Below are 18,199 nucleotides of genomic sequence, written 5' to 3'. Positions count from 1 at the left end.
TTCCTCCAGAAAGTCTTGACGTTAATCGTCAAAAATGAAGGTGAATCGAATGTAGAGACAGGTTTGAATTCGGTTCTAATTTTTGAAGCTGTACCTTCCTTTACAAACTTTTGGACTGCAAATACACACTTTGCCAGAACTTCGTCACCAGATTTATAAAAGTAGAAAGGAATGACAATCTTTTTAGATTGCAGTTGAACCAGTTCATACAAGTAAAAATGAGTATTTCCTTCTTTAACCATCTGAACTCTAACATCTTCATCAAGCTCCTCGCGCCACTTCTTTGACTGGGAGAGGCGATGGACCTTTGAAGTCGCATCTGGCAGCTCAGGTATGAACTCGAGGAAATCCATGACATACGGATTTGCAAGTTCCTACGAAATGATTTTGTGAATATCATTAACCTGCTTATTCGGATAAGATATGATTGATTCTTGCCTGTCTCAAAGTCGCCTTTACTGTCAATCCAAAGCATCGGTTTTCCAGCGGGCTCAGGTTTTCACAAACTTTGAAATCAAACTGTTTCTTAAGGCGTCGGCGAAGGGATTGAACTGTCTTATACGCCGGGATTTTCGCTCCAAGTAGGCCAATGAAGCAGCGCAATCGCTCGTAATCCAATACAGACCTTGTAGTCCTTGTTGAACCAAGAATACACGACCCAACCATTTGCTGAAGAAGTCAACAATCTCAGTCAGCAGAAGAAAGATAATTCGCTGCTTTGCGGATCAGACGTGCCTCAAGATTTGAGAAAGGAGCCCATTCCGAATCCTCTTTATCCATGACGTCGTCATGGAGATTTTGTTCGTCTGAGCCTACTGATTCTTCCTTTCCAGAATCGGAATGTTGTGTATGACTTGAATTTGCAGCCTCATTGATTGAATTATTGGTGGTGTTGCTGACGCTTGATGCTGGAGATCGAAAAAGACCTGACAAATCCTTAGTCCATGAGTCTAACAACCTTTTTTGTCGATCTTCTAAGTATTGCTGATCTGGTTCCGCATCAACAAAATTAGGAATGTACGCTGGAATCTGCTCATCCTGAATTTCAGGGTCAGGTTCGACATCCATTGCATGGTTGTCGTTTGGTGATTCGACTCTTGTGGCGGATTCTTGTTGTTTTGCAAACCATATCTTATGATTCTTCTTATGATTAGCAGATCTCCTGTGTTTTGTTATCGCATTCAATGTCATTGGTCGGCTCAAGGGACAAGCCAGACAAGTAAACGATGAGGTTGTGCCATCAATAGTCTCAACAAAACCTTAATTATCACCGTGTTAGTCATCTTGTCAGTGATATCAAGATAGTCAAATATTAGTCACATTTGTCAAGGCCATTTGTTGATTCCATCGAGTGGGATTGTTTGATTTTGATTCAAAGAAAGCACACCAATGTGACAATTTGTCCTTTGATCCAAGGGAAAGTGGAACAATGTTGGAATAAAAATATAAACCTTCACGTTGATTGATGATAACTTTTACTTTGATCAAAGCAAAAGTATAACGATGAGATTTTGCCTTCCTTGTTTGAAGGGAATTTCGATGTTTCAATGAAACATCTTCCTTCATTGGAAGGGTAAAACATCATTAACGATCATACAACCGTTGAAGCCGAGGTTTCCCAGCGGGAATCTATAACTCGTAGGCACACTGGTTGACGGTGACCACGGTCTTGCGCGCGGTGAACTTGGATACAGTTGTTCAACTACTTGGCTAGTGGTTGAACAACTGTATTCAAGTTCACCGCGCGGAACCCGGATCAAAGCCCGAGAACCCGACAAGGATTCACCGGGTTGTTAGCGGGTAATCTACAAAACCCCCGGACACCGGTTTTCCAACGAAAACAGGGTTCGTGGTGTAGGAGGGGTAGGGTACTTGGGTACATCAGTTGTAGGTTTGGTTGGAGTCTCAGGGGTAGTTGGTTTGGCGGGTTTAGGTTTGGTAGGTTCAGTTGGACTCTTAGGTGTGGTCGGCTTGGTTGGAGTCTCAGGGGTACACCACGAACCCCCCAATACGGTTTTCCCACCGGGGTTTGGTCCCGGTTGTTCTCCCGGTTTTCTTTGCTGAGAGGTAACGTTCACACAACGAGCTTAGACCGCGCGGTTTAAATCGGTTTTTTTGTAACCAGTTTGCAGACCCTTATTTTCTCAAACCGTTATTTTGATACCGGTTTGGAAACCAAGTTTTTAACAACACATTTTCTTGAGTATTTTTGATACCGGTTTGAAAACCAGTATTTTTGCACCCTTTTTCGTGAGCATATTTAATGATGGTCTGAAAACGGGTGTGCTGATCAGAATCCCTCTCAACCTGTACATTTTATACACGTCCTGCTCTCCTCACTGTTGGTCAGCAGCGACTTGCAGAAAGGCATTTCCAAGGTCTGGCTCAAGGCTTTATTTAAATTGAAGACTTAAAATTTCATTATCATCCACATTTAAATTGAGAACTTGAGCTTCATCATCATTAACAACTCTGAATACAGACAAATAAACACATAAAATCTTTTATCATAGCCAAACATACAAATCGTACAAGAAGCCTAATCAAATAAAAGTTGATATAGTAGGGAAACAGACTCATGAGAAACTAGATTGATCAAGCGTATCATGGTTTGGTATAAGAAAAAAACTAAGCTTGAACCAAGAAACCGATTGGATCAAGATCGGTCAACAGTGCTGAGATCATGCGTAGTGGTAGCGAATCGATTTGGAAGGCAAGATTGCAAAAGGAAGCTAAATAATCGAAGAAAAGTTGAAATAAAAAGTAAGATACAGTTAGTGAAGAAGAGATACAAGAAAGGAAGACAAAATGAGATAGAAACTTACAGTTGAAGTTAAGCTAACGATACTCGAAAGCGAAAAGCAGATCAGATAAGTGTGGGACCAAAAGATAGTGAAATCAAAAGTTGTATGGTGGATAGGTTGACTTGGTTGGGGTTCAAACCTATAAGGAATTGTAGTCGCATGTCAAATTAAAGCTAGAGATCGGAATTTGTACTATAAGATGAAGAAGAAAATTGAGATTCAGTTGAGTAGGCTAGAAGTGGGGGTGATTAGAATTGATACAAGGATGAACTTACACGTGAAGCAAGGAGAAGGATAGATAGAAAAGAGTTATTAGCTGAGGAAATGAAGCACAAATAGGATAGAAAAAGAGCACATACATAGTAAATAACCTGATAAAACTGTATCTGTGTGTGATCATATATTCAAGTGTCTGTGATATCGAGTTAGAAACGAGTGTTCATGTGTTAGCTATTGTGTCTGTAATAATTATAGAAAGACCTCTGTGTTTGTGTTTGTTATTGAATTGCAAGTTGATAAATCTAAAGAGGTGTTATTGTTTATAATTGAGTGTTATGATTGTGATTGCTGGTGTCTTGTGTTGTTAGTTCTTTCTTTTGTGTTGCTAGTGTTGCTGAGCTGCGTCAAGACCCTACCCTAACCCCGCAGAGACGTCCCCCCAAGCGGATCAATGAGAATGTGTCAAGAACAGACAAAAGGGTGATATTTGGATATGAGAGAGAAATGTGATTGAGGTGTACCCCGTGAATGTGATGATGATGACAAGATGTGGTAGTAATTGATGCGTAAGATATTCAAGAGGGGGAAGACGACTGACCAAACCTGTTGATGATGATGAAGTAAAGTTGAGTGAATTTGAGATGAATCGGTAATTGGTGATTGAATTTGAGGTTGAAGTGTTCAGAAGGAACAACACCTGATATCAAATCAAAATGATAAGAGAATCCTTGAGTACTAATTTGTCATTTAAATTTGGAGGTTTAAAATTTACAAACAAGGATATTTGACCCAACGTTTGTGTCTGCTCAACCACTTGAAGGGGTTATTGCAACTCATTGAATCAAGGTCAAAAAACCGTTGAGGATAAGAGTTTTAACCGCTGCCTCATCAACCATCATGGACAAACTTGCGGGTCTGCAGCTGGTCAATTAAATGCCGCTGGCCAACTGCTGACAGAGTGGTTGACCAGCGGTATGTGGTTTATCAGACCCTACCCGTCAAGAACCCGGTCCCTGCTGGGTGCTCCGCTCATTTTGAACCGGGCCCCAGCGGCAAGTCTTGTTAACCTCCTTGCCACCGATTTCCAACAAAAACGGGGTTCGTGGTGTAGTTGGTTTGGCGGGTTTAGGTTTAGTTGGTTCCTCAGGCTTTTCTGGCTTGGTAGGATAGGCCGGGGTCTTGGGAGTGGTTGGCTTCTCAGGCTTGGTAGCTGTGGTTGGCTTCTGCGGAGTCTTAGGAGTGGTTGGCTTGTCGGGCTTGGTAGGTGTGGTTGGCTTCTCGGGCTTGGTAGGTGTGGTTGGCTTCCCGGGAGTCGTAGGAGTAGTTGGCTTCGCGGGCTTGGTAGGTGTGGTTGGCTTCCCGGGAGTCGTAGGAGTAGTTGGTTTCTTGGGAGTCTTAGGAGTGGTTGGTTTCACAGGTTTAGGCTCATTTGGAGTTGGAGTCTGAAGATGATTGTGAAAAAAGTTGAACAGGAGACAAAGAGATCATAGGTGAAAGTGACAAAAATCGACAGGTAGCATGTCAGAAAGATTGGAGCTATCATTCAGGATCAAAAGCTTACCTTCACAGAGGAGTCTCGAGCAAGGATAGTGGGACCTTCCAACATCGATTTCAAATTACGCGCAACTGAGCTAGACCTATCAAGACAATGTCAGTTGATGAGAAGGATGCGATCGAAAATCATCAAAGGAAAGACTTACTTGACACACCCTTGTCTGGCTTCCAAGGGGGCAGCTATGACTCCTTGATCAATCTGCAACACTTGAAAAAAATATTCAAAGATTATGTATCAGCGCTCCACTTAACGTGTAGGCTTTGAACTGGATTCTAAGAGATAGGCTTACCCGAGAACATTGCAAGCACAAAGGCAAACATTTGTTTGAACAACATCTTGGTAAAATTAAGGGATTTTTGTTGGTTGGATTTGGATTATTGACAGTTTGGTATTCTATTAACCAAAAAATAAAATTAGTAAAGGAATTGAGAAGTCTGAATCACAATAATAAAGATATATGAAGAAGATAGTCTTGAGTGAAGTATGGGAAACAAGAGATTATATGATTGCACCTGATTATTGGTTTACTTCACTCAAAGTAGGAATGAATGATGATGGGGAGAGACTCAACCCATCAACAAACATGGGCTTTTATAGCTTTCCAGAAATGGGTGAATGATGCTTGAGAAGTACCTTGCGTGTGTGTGCCAGTGGTGAACATTACGATTAATCTCACAGGCGATTCTCGAATTGTTGTTTTCAGACTGATCTTCAGAGATGAGATTTGGGACATGGAGATTTCTGATACATTGGTCCTGAATCTAGAAGAGGTTGGCTATGCTGTTGCATAAAGGTTAAACTTGCTGCGAGCAAAAAGAAAGATGGAATTGGTTATGTAGTTTTGATCAAAGATTGGCGATCTGATCCTTTGAGATGAGGATGTGTTGCCTTTGTGGAGGATGATGCTTGTCATCTCGCCTTGTAAGTTACCAATTTTCTTACAAAGGATTCATAATGGGGACTGTTTTGATCTCGTGAATCGAATCTTGAGGACAAATAGAAGGCGCTCGAGCCAAGTCTTCAAGCTCTTCACTCACGAGTAAACCCTTGGGATGTATGATCAGTGAGTCAGTCTAGAGCTGTTGCCCGGTCCCCAATTATACGAAGAGAGCTGACCGACACAGGAACCCATTTGGTAGTCTTTGCAGGCAGGGAAATCTAAAGTCGAAAAACGATGAGATGTGAACATATCACAAGATACCCATTTGGAGTCCACGTGCCTCGCTACCTTCACAAGTTTGCTGTGATTCATGAAAGACACGTTCAAAGAACTTGTTTGTTGACTTTGGGATTCAGAGATGATTGTCAACATAAACAATTGGTCAACATAAACAATTGTTAACATTTGGCTATGGCACGCCTCAGTGTTTGTCCTGCTCACCGAATGAGGCACTAAACAGACGATGGTAAACATTCTTAAACACCTGATGGATTTTCGACCCATCTGAATCTTGATTGAGACTGCTAGACAGCAATCCAGGACAGCAATTCAGTCTGACTCATCACTTTTCCAATGTAGCATATGACATATGTATCCTAAATTTCTTCGTGGATTGTGTCTTCAAAAGCTGTGAAACTTTGATAGAAATTCAATCAGGTCTTCGCCAGGAAAACTAGTGAGAGCAATGAGAGTAAACACTCAAACCTGAGAATAACTGTAATCAATACAAGGTGAAAATGAAATAAAGAAACTATTGATGGCGAGGCAATTCTAGGTTAGTATTCCGGTGATGGTGAGGTATCATTATGCTCAAACTAGAAATTAGGTGGCCAGCCGGCACAGTACACTGGGATTACAATGGTGTACCCATCAACCAAGAGCTCCCATATCTTGTCTGTCTCAAAGATTGGAAGTTTTTCTTTGCCAAATCAAAGGTGGGGCGATTGCTGTGCAATCTGTACCATGCTTTGTTGTTTTGCTTTTATATATTTCAAACCTTACTCCTCTACATATTACTGAAAACCTCACCTGGGATCATCTACACATTGTATGGCCTCAACAAATAATCACTGGTGCTAAAAAAATGATTTCAAGTTATTGCTCGAAAGCTGATAAGATATTCTAATTGCATGCTGTTCACCAATGAGAAAGCAACAGAGTATGGCTGAGTGCAGTCCTCGATACATTTATTGATATTCAGCAATCAAGTTCCTTTGAAGCACACAATACATTAATTCAACAAAATGAAAGGGTAGAGTCAATTATCTGTTTCATTGCAATGATGGCCTGTGATTAGAAATTTTTATCAATCCAGTGAGCAGTGCGCCCAAAGGTAGGCTGGTTGTAGGTAGAAGTCCAGGTGTTGCCAGCCGCTGATGTAAGATTCTGCAGAAACAATCTTGATCATGTCTTTGCAAATATTCTGAAAATGGTTCATGAGAATTTCTATCAAGACAGTGGATTCAATCATGTATGGAATGACAGCTGGATTGCACAACTCAACATAGTTCTGGAAAGCTGGGGCAACTGCAGTAAAAGAGAGCTCTTCCTCAACAGCAAAGCATATAAGAGCTGATGTCACTGATTCTTGATTGACTGGGCTATGCTGGAGAACAGTTGTCAAGAAAAACTTTTCAATTTGTATGCTGAAAAAGACCAGTGGCATTACAAGAACATGTACATATTTCAGTGTCCTGCTTCAGATAGAATTTCTCATGGCACCTGAGTGAGGAGGTGGCATCTGAAGTTATGCTATGTTTTTGAGGTGGTGACTAAGAGCCTTGGTGGACCCATTTTTGTCTGGTTGCCTGAAAACACCAGGCACTTCCATCTACATAAAGGAGGATCACTTGAAAGAAACGACTTTGAGCACCTTCAACATCTATAGTCTTGAAGTGGGGCCACACCAATAATTGCTTGCCAGCGGCCTTCTTGGGGCCCAGATTTATGCATCAGAAGTCATGAGACATCTGGCTGGAGCAAGTGGTGATGAGAGAGCAATTGATAATACTATTGATCTGGTAAATGAGGCAATTGATGATTGTGGGAAATGCCAGGGGAAACAAGAGGATAGCAAAAAACAGTGGATTTATGGCTTGAAGAAAATTTGACACCAAGAGATCAACCACATTCTGCGTGTTTGGCTGTGGTGAGATCTGGATCAACCTGATGTCCTGAGTTACTATTGAAAATATTGGTTTGGCTGTGGCTAATCCTACCCAAATAGGGTCAACTTTTGCCAACTGCAGAAGGCTTTGGGCCTACTGGGTCAGATCCTTAAAGTTAAAGAGGGTTTCAGATCAATACATCACAAGTCACCACAAAGTTTTTCATTCATAGTGCTTCTGTTTGAAGCTCTGTCAATGGAAATGGCAGGATAATTGATATTATTATATCCTCAAATCTCATTGTTATTACTTGATCTTCAACTGAGGTAAGATGATTGATGAACCAAGAAACACAATTCTCATAAAAGGGCCAACCAAGTCAACTCTACAAGTTGAGGCTTAGATTAGCCTCATGGATAAGTTTTCCATTGCTATCTGCTTATATATCTCTCTTATAGTAAAAGAGACTCTTCTTATCAAAAGAATATTTCGAAAATATTTCAATACTCTTGGGAAAGACAATAAGATAGAGAGAGACAGAGAGTATGTTGTGATAAAAGCTGACTGCCAAGTCAGAAATGAAGTGTTTGAAAATAAATCAATGAATCTATGAAGATCCATTGACTGAAGTGCACTGCCAAAATTGAGCCAAGGATAAGGAATCGAACTCAACCACGAAAGAATTCAAATGAGAAGCAATTATCCTGAAACACTTGAACCACATCAATTCTAAACTTTTGGGCTGCTCCTGATGTGATATGTAACCCTAACCATTGAATTTCAACAATGCCTAAATCAATCAAGGTTTTTGTTGGTTTTGCTTTGCATGTCAAGCTGAAACACAAATTCCTCTTGATGAACCTTGAATTATAGCAGATCATGCTACAGTATAAGTGCACCACCAGGGTCTGTCCAAAAGAAATGGCATCACTGGGTTAAGATCATGGTAGAAATAATTGATAAGTTGACTCTCATGATAGATCCAGTGACAAAGCCAAAGAAGGGGACTCTTCCTACTCCAGGTAAACTAAGGATGACATCTCATCCTGTAATGTGTTCTTGTAGAGCTTATCTGTCTTTGCACATTGATTTTTGATTTCTTCATGATTGCCTACATTACCCTCTTCCAATTCTTTGTTGTGGATATCAGAAACTTTTTTTTTCTTTTGTCTCTTCTTGTCTGCTTTCCCTAAGATTGGGACTTGAAACAAGCCTTTCCATGCCTACAAATGTGGACTGTGACTGTGAGGCTGAAGATAAGGTGATCACAAGTGAGCTCCAGAAGCGCAAAGGGATCAGTGTTGGGAATACATACATAAAGTCACCTCCAAGAATTTATTTGGTGGATGTAGAAATATTTACTGACAGTGACACCAGATGGGGCCATCCACACACATATGTAAAGTTTGCTAACTTGAAATTGGATTACAACTATTGAAATAATGAAATTGTTCTACCTCTCTTCAGTATCAAACAATAAGGTCCAGGATTCTCCTTGGATCAGATTTGGCACATGATTCCTGGCTTTCACCTCATGTTTTGATCTGGGGCTTGGCTTCAATCCTCTCCATCCTGGAAGTTTGTTTCAAAAAGGCAAGCGTGATCATGACAGACCATAGTACTCAGTAATCATTGGCTCGAAGTTCATTGGTTTTGAGTTATCATTTGGTCATTTTGGTTATCCCAAATTTCCATATGGGGCTGCAAACTACAGAATGAAGTAATTCTGATATACCTCTGAGATTTTGTTGAAAAGTATCTCAAATCAAGCTCAAATTACTCTGGAAGAATCCTGAATTCACAGGAGTCTCTTGCCTGCCAGTGACTGATACCTGGAGGCTGTGTATACCCATGTTTCTGTTCTTTCAGATTACAATTTGTTTTTTCCTCTTCTACGTCAAGTACTCCAGCTTGCTAAAGATTCAAGATGAGTCAATCTATTGTCATTTAGATCCTAGACATGATTGGAAATTAATTGATTGGTATTTGAAGAAAAGCTATTTACTGTGCCAGCTTTGGGATGGTACACTTCCTAATACCAACAAACACTCTGAATTCATACTTGTCTGTCTATCATGCTTTCCAAAAGATTGTTGGTTTCTGTCAAAATTTGTTTCCAGAGTAATGGATAGACAAAGGCAGAGGTCCAGTTCAAAGATGTGAATCTCTAATCAATGATAACAGTTATCCTTTTGACATTGTGACTTGTAAATAACCACATAGAACTCTAAATGACCACAGGGAGCAAGCATAGCTCTACATTTTCTTTCTATTTTTTGTAGATCAAAACATGATGTTATTCTCATATTGAGATAGTTCATTTGTATCCTAAATTGATTGAGAAGATTGCTAATTGTCTCAAATTCCAGGCTTTGTAAGCTTTAAATGATGAAAGACTCTCTCTCTTTCCGTTTTCTTTTTCTGTTTGAGAGTTATCATTTTATAAAGTCATCATCATCAAATCAAATGTGTAAGAAATCATTTCAATTTTTAATACATTTTGCTGTTCAGAGCTACCTGGTTTTGTTTACAAGCTATAATGAATTCCGATTTGGTTGCCCTTTTCAAATCACAAACCTCTATGCCAGAAATATTGGGATTGTTTTGAATCAACTCATACTCTTTTCAATTACAAAGAAATGGGAGATGATTAAAAACAACATCTTTCTGCTCTTTTTATATCATTGAGCTTTGAATGTTTTGGTACCAATCCCTCCAATTAAATAACAAAAGCCAGACATATGGGGTGATTCTCTATGAAATCAAAACTCTCATGTCTCTGTGAATCAAATCAATCTTTTTGTAGAGCTCGTAATTCAATCAGAGTCCATGTAATTTTTGTGTTTTTATTGAAAAAAAGATTGAACAAATAGAAGGGGGTGTAAGAAATTTGCGATCATGCATTTGCGGTCATTATCGACCGGAAAGCTTGATGTTTGTAAAAGTCCATCTTTCCCGGATAACTATTTATTTTTACGACCATTCCCATTTTTCGAAAGTCCGCAAAAAAAAGGCTGTGAACTGTTGACCGTAAAATTAGGCCACAGCTGCCTAATAATAGAAATTTGCGGTCGTGATTTTGCGGACTTTATTCTGCTCAAACAAGAAAGCTTGTAAATTTGTAAAATCTCGAAGTATTGATGAATTTTGCAATCATTATTTTCTGGTTCATAAAGACTGTGAAAAATGTTTCAAAATCAACATTGCAAAAGGGCACATTGACCTCCGCAAAATCAAATTTTGTGATTCATACTCAACATTCAAAAAATAAAAAAAATTCTGGTACAATCTACCATATACATTACGCGCACAAAAAATAGCAAATAAAATGCAAGAAGAACTGATGCTAAAAGGAAATAAAAGGTAAACGGTAAACAAATGTAATTTGAAGGAGCGACTAGAAATTAAACAACTAAAACATAAGGACCTAAACTTTACCCTTTTACGCCCTCTTAAATTTTACACGCTTAGACTTACGTACAGTTTGACCCTCATTGCACTCGTCCTCACCCTCCTGCAAGGCCTCATCTGAATCCTGCTCCTTTTCTTCCTCTTCCACAACGGCCCATCCCTTCCACCCTTTTATTTTTTTCGCACCTTTACCTTTAGCTGCAACCACTTCAATTGGTTCCACCTCTTCTTTGCCTTTCAGTATCTTCCTTTGTCTCGTTTTTATATTGACCGGATTAATTAAAGAAAAAAAATAAGCAATAGGAACTGCGAAAGACTATCAAAATACTCACCTAGTGGTTGTTTCTTCCTTTTGGTCACCGGCACCTCCTCTTCTTCTATTTTGTGTGCCTTCCTTTTTGTGTTCTTTTTATCTACTGCAGACCAAAACAAGAGGTTAACAAATATCCAAAAGACAATCCAAACCCGTTGAACAAGATGCTCACCTGTTTGTGGTTTCTTACTATTGGTCAATTTCTTCCTTTTCGTCAACAGAACCTCATCATCTTCAGAATTCTTGTCGTTGTTAACTGATTCTACATGAAAGAAAAGCAGTTCATTACAAAGAATGAACAAATCTAAAGCAAATAAAGATGCCTCACCTTGGTCACCTTGTTTGTTTTTGCGCTTTCCCACATGAGCTTTAAAATATGAGATCCAATCATAACAAGCATATAACTATTGAAATATACATGGTTCAATGAATCAGCTTCAACAAAGTGACATGATACAATGATGCAAAGTTACTCACCTTCTGCGTCTTGTTTATCTTCAATTTTTCCTTCACTAACCAATTGTGAGAACGGTCAAACTAATACCTCCTTTTTCTTTCCAAGAGACATGTTGATCTTGATATTGGCAGTTTTTATGATTGATTTCTCTTTCTCCGTAGGAGTTCGGGAATACATCACCCATGAAGTATGGGGTAAAGGCCCTCCAATTACTTCCAGTTCAGTAGAGATCAACGTCGCAATTCCAGCATTCTGCAAATCATTGTGGGCCCATACACCCGTCAGGCTTCCTACTGTACGCACAACATGACACCAATAATGGGTTCCATTCCAAAAACCACGTGCGCGCAACCAGTAGACAGTTCCATCAAGTATCAATTCGAATGGTAAATCACATTCTCTCATCATCTTGAAAGCTTCGTCGGTATTTGTTTGATGGAGGTAGGCGATGTCAAGCTGGACATGTAGATGAGGTGGCGGAGGATCCATTCTCAAATTTCACGCTATCTAGATGTGGTCAAATTAAAAAGGTGTAACTTCCTAATTGCATATTGTATGTAGACATAGTTTCTCAACTAAGCTGGTGTGCCCTAGGCAAACCAACGCTTCTCCGTTACAGAGAGGTATTGGTTTCTTGGGGGCCCCCCCTGCCCAAAAGGAGCAGGGGGGGTAGGACCACTAGCCACTGTAGATGGGGGAGCTCTTCCCCCGACTCGGGGCATTGTCCTGAGCCTGAGAACCCCCATCAACGTTGGACTGGATCGCCCACCCACCAAGAGAACGGTCTTGTTGCAACAAATGTGGGAAGGGCTCAGCCCTGCTCACAAACTCTCTTAGGTGCACCACGTGAACCACCCCAAACCACAGCTAAATTGCAACGGGAACACCACCGTTCAATTACTTCCAATCAACTTGACAATTTTAGCTCAGACAACAAGGTGATAGTGTTTTGTAGCTCGCGCTCTGTATACTCTCGAATGTACAACTTGTAAGCTTTGGACCTCCACCGGCCAGCTGCAACGATTTCCTCTAAAGGTGTATTCAGGTTCCATTGTAGCGATGCACCCCCAACTCTGAAGGAGTGACCGGTCAGCCTGTCGGCGCCTTCCTCGTTCCAAGCGTCGTTGAATAATTTCTGACCTCTAGCTTTGGTTAAAGTCACCCGTTCTCCGTTGGTCGGGAAGGAGAACAGATTATCGTCTTCTGTGGCGCCCTTGCTGATGAGGAGTCGTCGTACGGCGCCAACCGGATCAAGAAGTGATCGTTGCCGTTTGCAGTGAATTTCTTGCACTTCTCCCACGGAAGCTGTCTTAGCTTCCCAAATGTGAATTTTCAAAAATTTGAATGATGGTTCCCAAATGACGTCTTTCACCCTGACTTGATTTGCTTTGACTGAAGATTTCAACAACTCTCCCAACCGAGCCATCCCCCAAAAGGCCACTAGGGCTACGGTGTAAGCTACCTGCTCCTCCAAAGTGCCGCCCGAGAGTTTTTCTAAGAGTCTGAACATATGTTGCACCAACACCGGGTTCTTGGGTGCCTTCGGCGCTTTCAGAAGCTCGAGTTTCATGGCGGCCTTTAAAATCATCTCGACCCTTGCCGTAGCATGGTGTGGATAGTCAAAGTCGTGCAACAAGTGCCAGGCCTTGATGCCTGATAAATAGCTACGCACTGTCGTCGATTTTATTGGAGGGGTCCCTAGCGTTGAGTTATCTGATATAAGCTGAGGGCTGGCCCAGGTTACAAAGTCGTAGAGAATTGAAGGTTGGATTGGTAATAGCAAATCACGGTGGATCCTCCTCTCAAGAGCGAACGCCATTAGTTTCAAAACACCCGTGTTGTAGTGTTTCAACGTGGTTTCCGCCCAACTGCCCTGCAGGAGGTACTTCTTGACCGGGTCATCTGATGTAGAGTCGATCCCATCTCTCCCTCGCGAAAATTCCATTCGGGAGATAGAGAATTAGGTCTCAATATACGAGATAAGAGATGTTGGGGGCAATAGTCGCTACTCGCTAGAAGGATGGCGTCTTCTTAAAAACTGGGAGAAAACAGATGGTACGAGGACGACTTTTGCATGCGCTGCGCCTCAAAACTCAAGCCAACTCACAACGGGTTGGATGGGACAACAATCCACGGGTATTAGCCCCGGGACAGCAAATTGGTGCCAAAGGCATGAATTACGTCTTCTTAACAAGTACCACCTGTTTCACAAACTGCCTCAAGTCAATCGGCATCTCGATCATTACTTGATCGTCAACATCCCTCAAATCTCGACCTCTCGACAACAGATCCGCCAAGTTATCACCGGACTTCACCCTGTGGGCAACCATATCTGCATGTAGCGATACCAGCAGTCGCTGTATAGCTTTCCACTCCATGTTCACAGCTCGATCACCAGAGCGCTTCTTCTCAACCGCCAATTGTGAGGTAGTATTGTCTGTAAGCACCAAGAAACGTTTCCCACCAACCTCTTGCAAGACGCTGATCATCAACATGCCTAAATGTATTGCGACGGTTTCGGCCCAAGCAATCTTCCTTATGACGTGGTCAGTAGTGGGAAGGTTCCAACCTTTGAGGAGATCAAATTGGGCCCACTTAGCCCCAATCAAATATTGTAAATGCGCCGACAAGGTCCTGAAAGCGCCTTCGACGTCGGATTTGAAAATGGTAACCTCACCATATCTCTTCTTTAATTCGATTAAAAACGGAATCCACGATTTCAATGAATCATAAGATACCTTAATTCTGTCTTTATCAATCAAATCATTAGGCGAAGGATTTCCTGCACTCATGTTTGAACAAACTCTCATTTTAGCTGAATATTTCTTAGATGTCATCAACAACGGAATAACTTTCATGCCTGGGATCAAAGTTGAAAATTCTTCTGAATACCTTCCTTTTTGAATTTCTTCTTCACATTGATCTTCCAGCAATTTTTGATTATCGAAACAAGTTTTGTGATTAGGGACGTCAATTATTTCTGAATCTGGTTTCAACGAGGAAGGCCAAAATCCGTCCTTTAAACCTTTCAGCACTGATTTCACAAAAGCTGGATTCGGATGATGTTTCAATAATTGCTCCATCTTGTCAATCTTAAATGGAGTAGAGATTTTAAATAGATAATGATATTGCTTCAAAGCATATCTTGCGTCCTCATTGTCTTCCAGAGAAGGGTCATCTGGAAAAGGCTCGGTGTATCTGCTCGATTCAATTGCCACCAAAAAACCTAAAGGAGAAGTCCCATCCCATTGATAACCTCGGAGGAACTTCTCCGACGTATATTCTTCAGGTGTGATGGCATCCGCGGTGTTTTTTACCACATCCCCGGACATTCTGCAAATAACTCAAATATTAGTATCTATCTCAAAAAATTTCCACTCATATTCACGTAAAGAATAGAAAAATTGAAACAGAGAACTCTACCAACACAAAAATGTAAGCGGGGGCAGCTATCACCAAGGGGACAGTCTCTTTTGCTATTAAACGCAAAACAATATTCCTCTGCCATCTTTCCCACATCTTTCGAGCTCGTAATTTTATGAATCCCCTTATGTTTAAAATCCGCAACATAATTAGGAGCACTACCAGAAGGAATAACTCCACTAGATGGACCACTATATGGTTTTGATACAGGACCTTGCTGAAAACCACCTTTTTGACAAAAAGGAGCTTGAAACAAAGGTCTTGAAAAAGAAGAACCAGATTGAGCAAGATTAGGAGCAGTGTTGAAATAACTACTACCAAAGTATTGAGTCTTAAGGACATCAAAATCCTTATGATCCCAATCCGAAAAACATACATATCTCCTATCCGCCACTTGAGATCTGAAAGCTGCATTGTAGTCGGTGATGTTCTTCCAATTGGCTTGAATAGGACCCAACCAAAATTGCGAATTGATGTACTCTGAATAGTCCGAAATTTGTTTTCTACAATCCGGAAAACCCATTTCAATTGCTTTTTTAAGAATTGAAAAATAATGCTGCCATTCAGCCAAATCGTCGATTTCGAGGGTGAGATGTTTTGAAACTTCCAATCCTTTTTCTTTTCCAGTTGTTGAATAAGAAAAGTCTCCTTTTTTCTTGTTAAAGAGTTCTCCTTTGATTTGACAAACATCAATGAATTGTCCCAGCAATAGTTCTTTAGATAAAACCTCTGGAAAGTGAGCTGGCTTCCCAGCCCTTTTAAATTCTCTAACTGCCAAAGCAATATTAGATTCATAACCTTTGACGTCAGCGGCGTATTTTGTAGCACCCTCTGTAAAGATTTTTTCAGAGTCGGATACTGGTACCGCTTTTGATATAAAGGCAAATTTCCGTTTCTTCTTATCCTCTTTATCATCTGAATCCAAAGAATCTGAACTATCATCCTGATGTTTATGACGGTGATGATGATGACCCTTCTTTCCTTGCTTAGCCAATAAAGCTCGAATGGTCTCTTGAGCATCCTTGTTGGCCATAGAAAGCATTTTGACTCAATCTTCTGCCGTAACATGTCCAGTGGGTAATACCTCAGGTAACTGTTGGTCAAAAGGAGTTTGCGTTGCCAAAAACTCTGGTTGAAAAGGAACGTTCAAAGGACCTGTTTCAGGTACACGTTCTCTAATCTCTTCTTGACAAACATTTGCTTTCTCAGCTCTTTCTGTTTGTTCTGAATCTCCAGTTTGATAAACAACTCCGTCGTGACCGTCAGGAGGATACTCGTCGCTTTCTCCATCCCGAGTGGGAGCGAAAATGAACAACCTGTCTTGATCATTCCGAGGATTGGTTGTTGGGACAGGACCCTCATCCTTGAAATTGTAGGTTGGATCTGGCCCATAATGAAAAGCCAACGGAAAGGCAAATTCAGACCAATGTCTGTACCAGCCCGGGGATAAATACGGAATGATCCTCGCAAAAGAAGCTCAGAGTTCCAACCAAGACACAATTTTTGGACCGCCGGACGAGAGATAGTTTTCTCTAAGCCGGTCCAACTGAATCGTAACATCTGCAGCTGCTGCATAGTCAACACCATCCTCTGATATACCCTAGTTCTCTAAGCCGAGATAAGTCTATATTTATAAAAGACGTTTTTTAATATAAACGGTTTTCAAGGACGGATTCAAGTTACGATAATGATATATAGATACTTCAATGATAGGTACTTCAAAAAATGATACCTTAGATGCGATTAACTAAAGTATTTCTTGAAGAGACTAGATTGGAACTATCGAGAATGAAGATGGTAAAGAAGAATTTCGATGAATAAACGGAATTTGGTGAAGAAGGAACGATGATGTGTCATCTTACCACTCAAGTAAATGACTCATACAAAACCCGACCCGTTTATTACAACAAAGGAAATTTACTTATCACCTAACATTTCGATATTCCAATCAGTAAATAACGAGTTACCTACACCTATTCATGTTTCTCTTTCAAAGACTCGAGGTTCCTTGTTGTTCTGCATGTTTTGGTTTGTTCTTTGCTCAAGAAACGTGATACTAATCTCCTCAACGAAAGAAAAGAACAATGTATATGTTTCCAAAAAAGTTTCCAAACCAAAAAAACCTCTTCAAAAATTATAAAAAAAGCCATTTCACATTTACATTATATAAAAGTAGAGTAGAGTAGAGTACTATATACAAAAAAAACTACATACATACAAACAAAACAAAGAAATCATTAACTAGAGATTATAGTTGATTGTTAAATATAGTCGAGAAGAAAAAAAACATATTTCATCATTGACTCTGAGCAGTTCTTCATTATCATTATTGTGTCTTTAAATTTAAGTGTTTAAAAGAAAAAACGGTGTAAGAAAGCATAGAGAGGAAATAAGAGAAAGAAAATGAAAAGAAAAACAAATGGTTCTATTCGTGTATATAGATATGTATACCAAAAGAACCAAAAACCTAACTAAAGCAATTAAGAGAGAAAAAGATAATACCACCAAAAACCAAAAAAAAAATCAAAAAAAAATGCTGTATTCTTGTTAAAAAAATGAAAAAGTTAACACAAAGAGTTAAGAGAGAGAGAAAAGAGGAACCAAATGAAAAAAAGATGATCAATCTTATTTGTAATGATTAAATTAAACTGTTTGATAATGATCAAAACGAATTATTCAGTAGATTCAGATGTTTTCCTATGACCATGTGAACCAGGACTAAGAGCGACTTTAATTTTCTGAAACCTACAAAAAGAAGAATCCCAATCAATCCACTGCATGAAAACCCAATAATCCAATCCAAACAAAAAAAAACTTACAAACTAGTCTTACGTTTCCTAACTGGCGTATTAGGATCATCACCAACTTGACTTTCTCCTTCATGTTCTGGTTGATCAAAGGAGACGATCTCTTTCCAATCGATCCAATAGACACGGGTATAAAAGGTATCAGCTCACTCACTACGGCGG

The 18,199-nt window shown here is 40.2% G+C and overlaps 3 protein-coding genes across 3 annotated transcripts in view; all 3 read right to left on the bottom strand.

Moving 5' to 3' along the window:
* Positions 1 to 4,256: 4,256 nt before the first annotated feature.
* Positions 4,257 to 4,913, bottom strand: MELLADRAFT_65154 (uncharacterized protein; the record flags this gene model as incomplete). Its single annotated transcript, XM_007412520.1, has 4 exons — positions 4,257 to 4,417; positions 4,585 to 4,619; positions 4,724 to 4,784; positions 4,868 to 4,913. The coding sequence occupies 4 exons, from the start codon at positions 4,911 to 4,913 to the stop codon at positions 4,257 to 4,259; spliced, it is 303 nt and encodes a 100-aa protein (XP_007412582.1).
* Positions 4,914 to 13,984: 9,071 nt separating this feature from the next.
* MELLADRAFT_89666 (uncharacterized protein) lies at positions 13,985 to 16,272 on the bottom strand (the record flags this gene model as incomplete). Its single annotated transcript, XM_007412519.1, has 2 exons — positions 13,985 to 15,150; positions 15,231 to 16,272. 2 exons carry the CDS (start codon positions 16,270 to 16,272, stop codon positions 13,985 to 13,987), a joined length of 2,208 nt encoding a protein of 735 aa, XP_007412581.1.
* A 1,630-nt stretch (positions 16,273 to 17,902) lies between these two features.
* MELLADRAFT_65153 (uncharacterized protein) overlaps positions 17,903 to 18,199 on the bottom strand; it is a gene marked incomplete at both ends in the record, with an annotated part of 1,637 nt that continues 1,340 nt past the window's right edge. The window contains 2 exons of the mRNA XM_007412518.1: positions 17,903 to 17,975; positions 18,050 to 18,138. Coding sequence (XP_007412580.1) covers positions 17,903 to 17,975; positions 18,050 to 18,138 — 162 coding nt within the window. The remainder of the gene's footprint in view (positions 17,976 to 18,049; positions 18,139 to 18,199) is intronic.

The sequence above is a fragment of the Melampsora larici-populina genome (assembly GCF_000204055.1).
Source record: "Melampsora larici-populina 98AG31 unplaced genomic scaffold MELLAscaffold_31, whole genome shotgun sequence".
Taxonomy (NCBI): domain Eukaryota; kingdom Fungi; phylum Basidiomycota; class Pucciniomycetes; order Pucciniales; family Melampsoraceae; genus Melampsora; species Melampsora laricis-populina.
The sequence above is the reverse complement of the archived record's forward strand: the minus strand, read 5'-3'. Positions and strand labels throughout refer to the sequence as shown.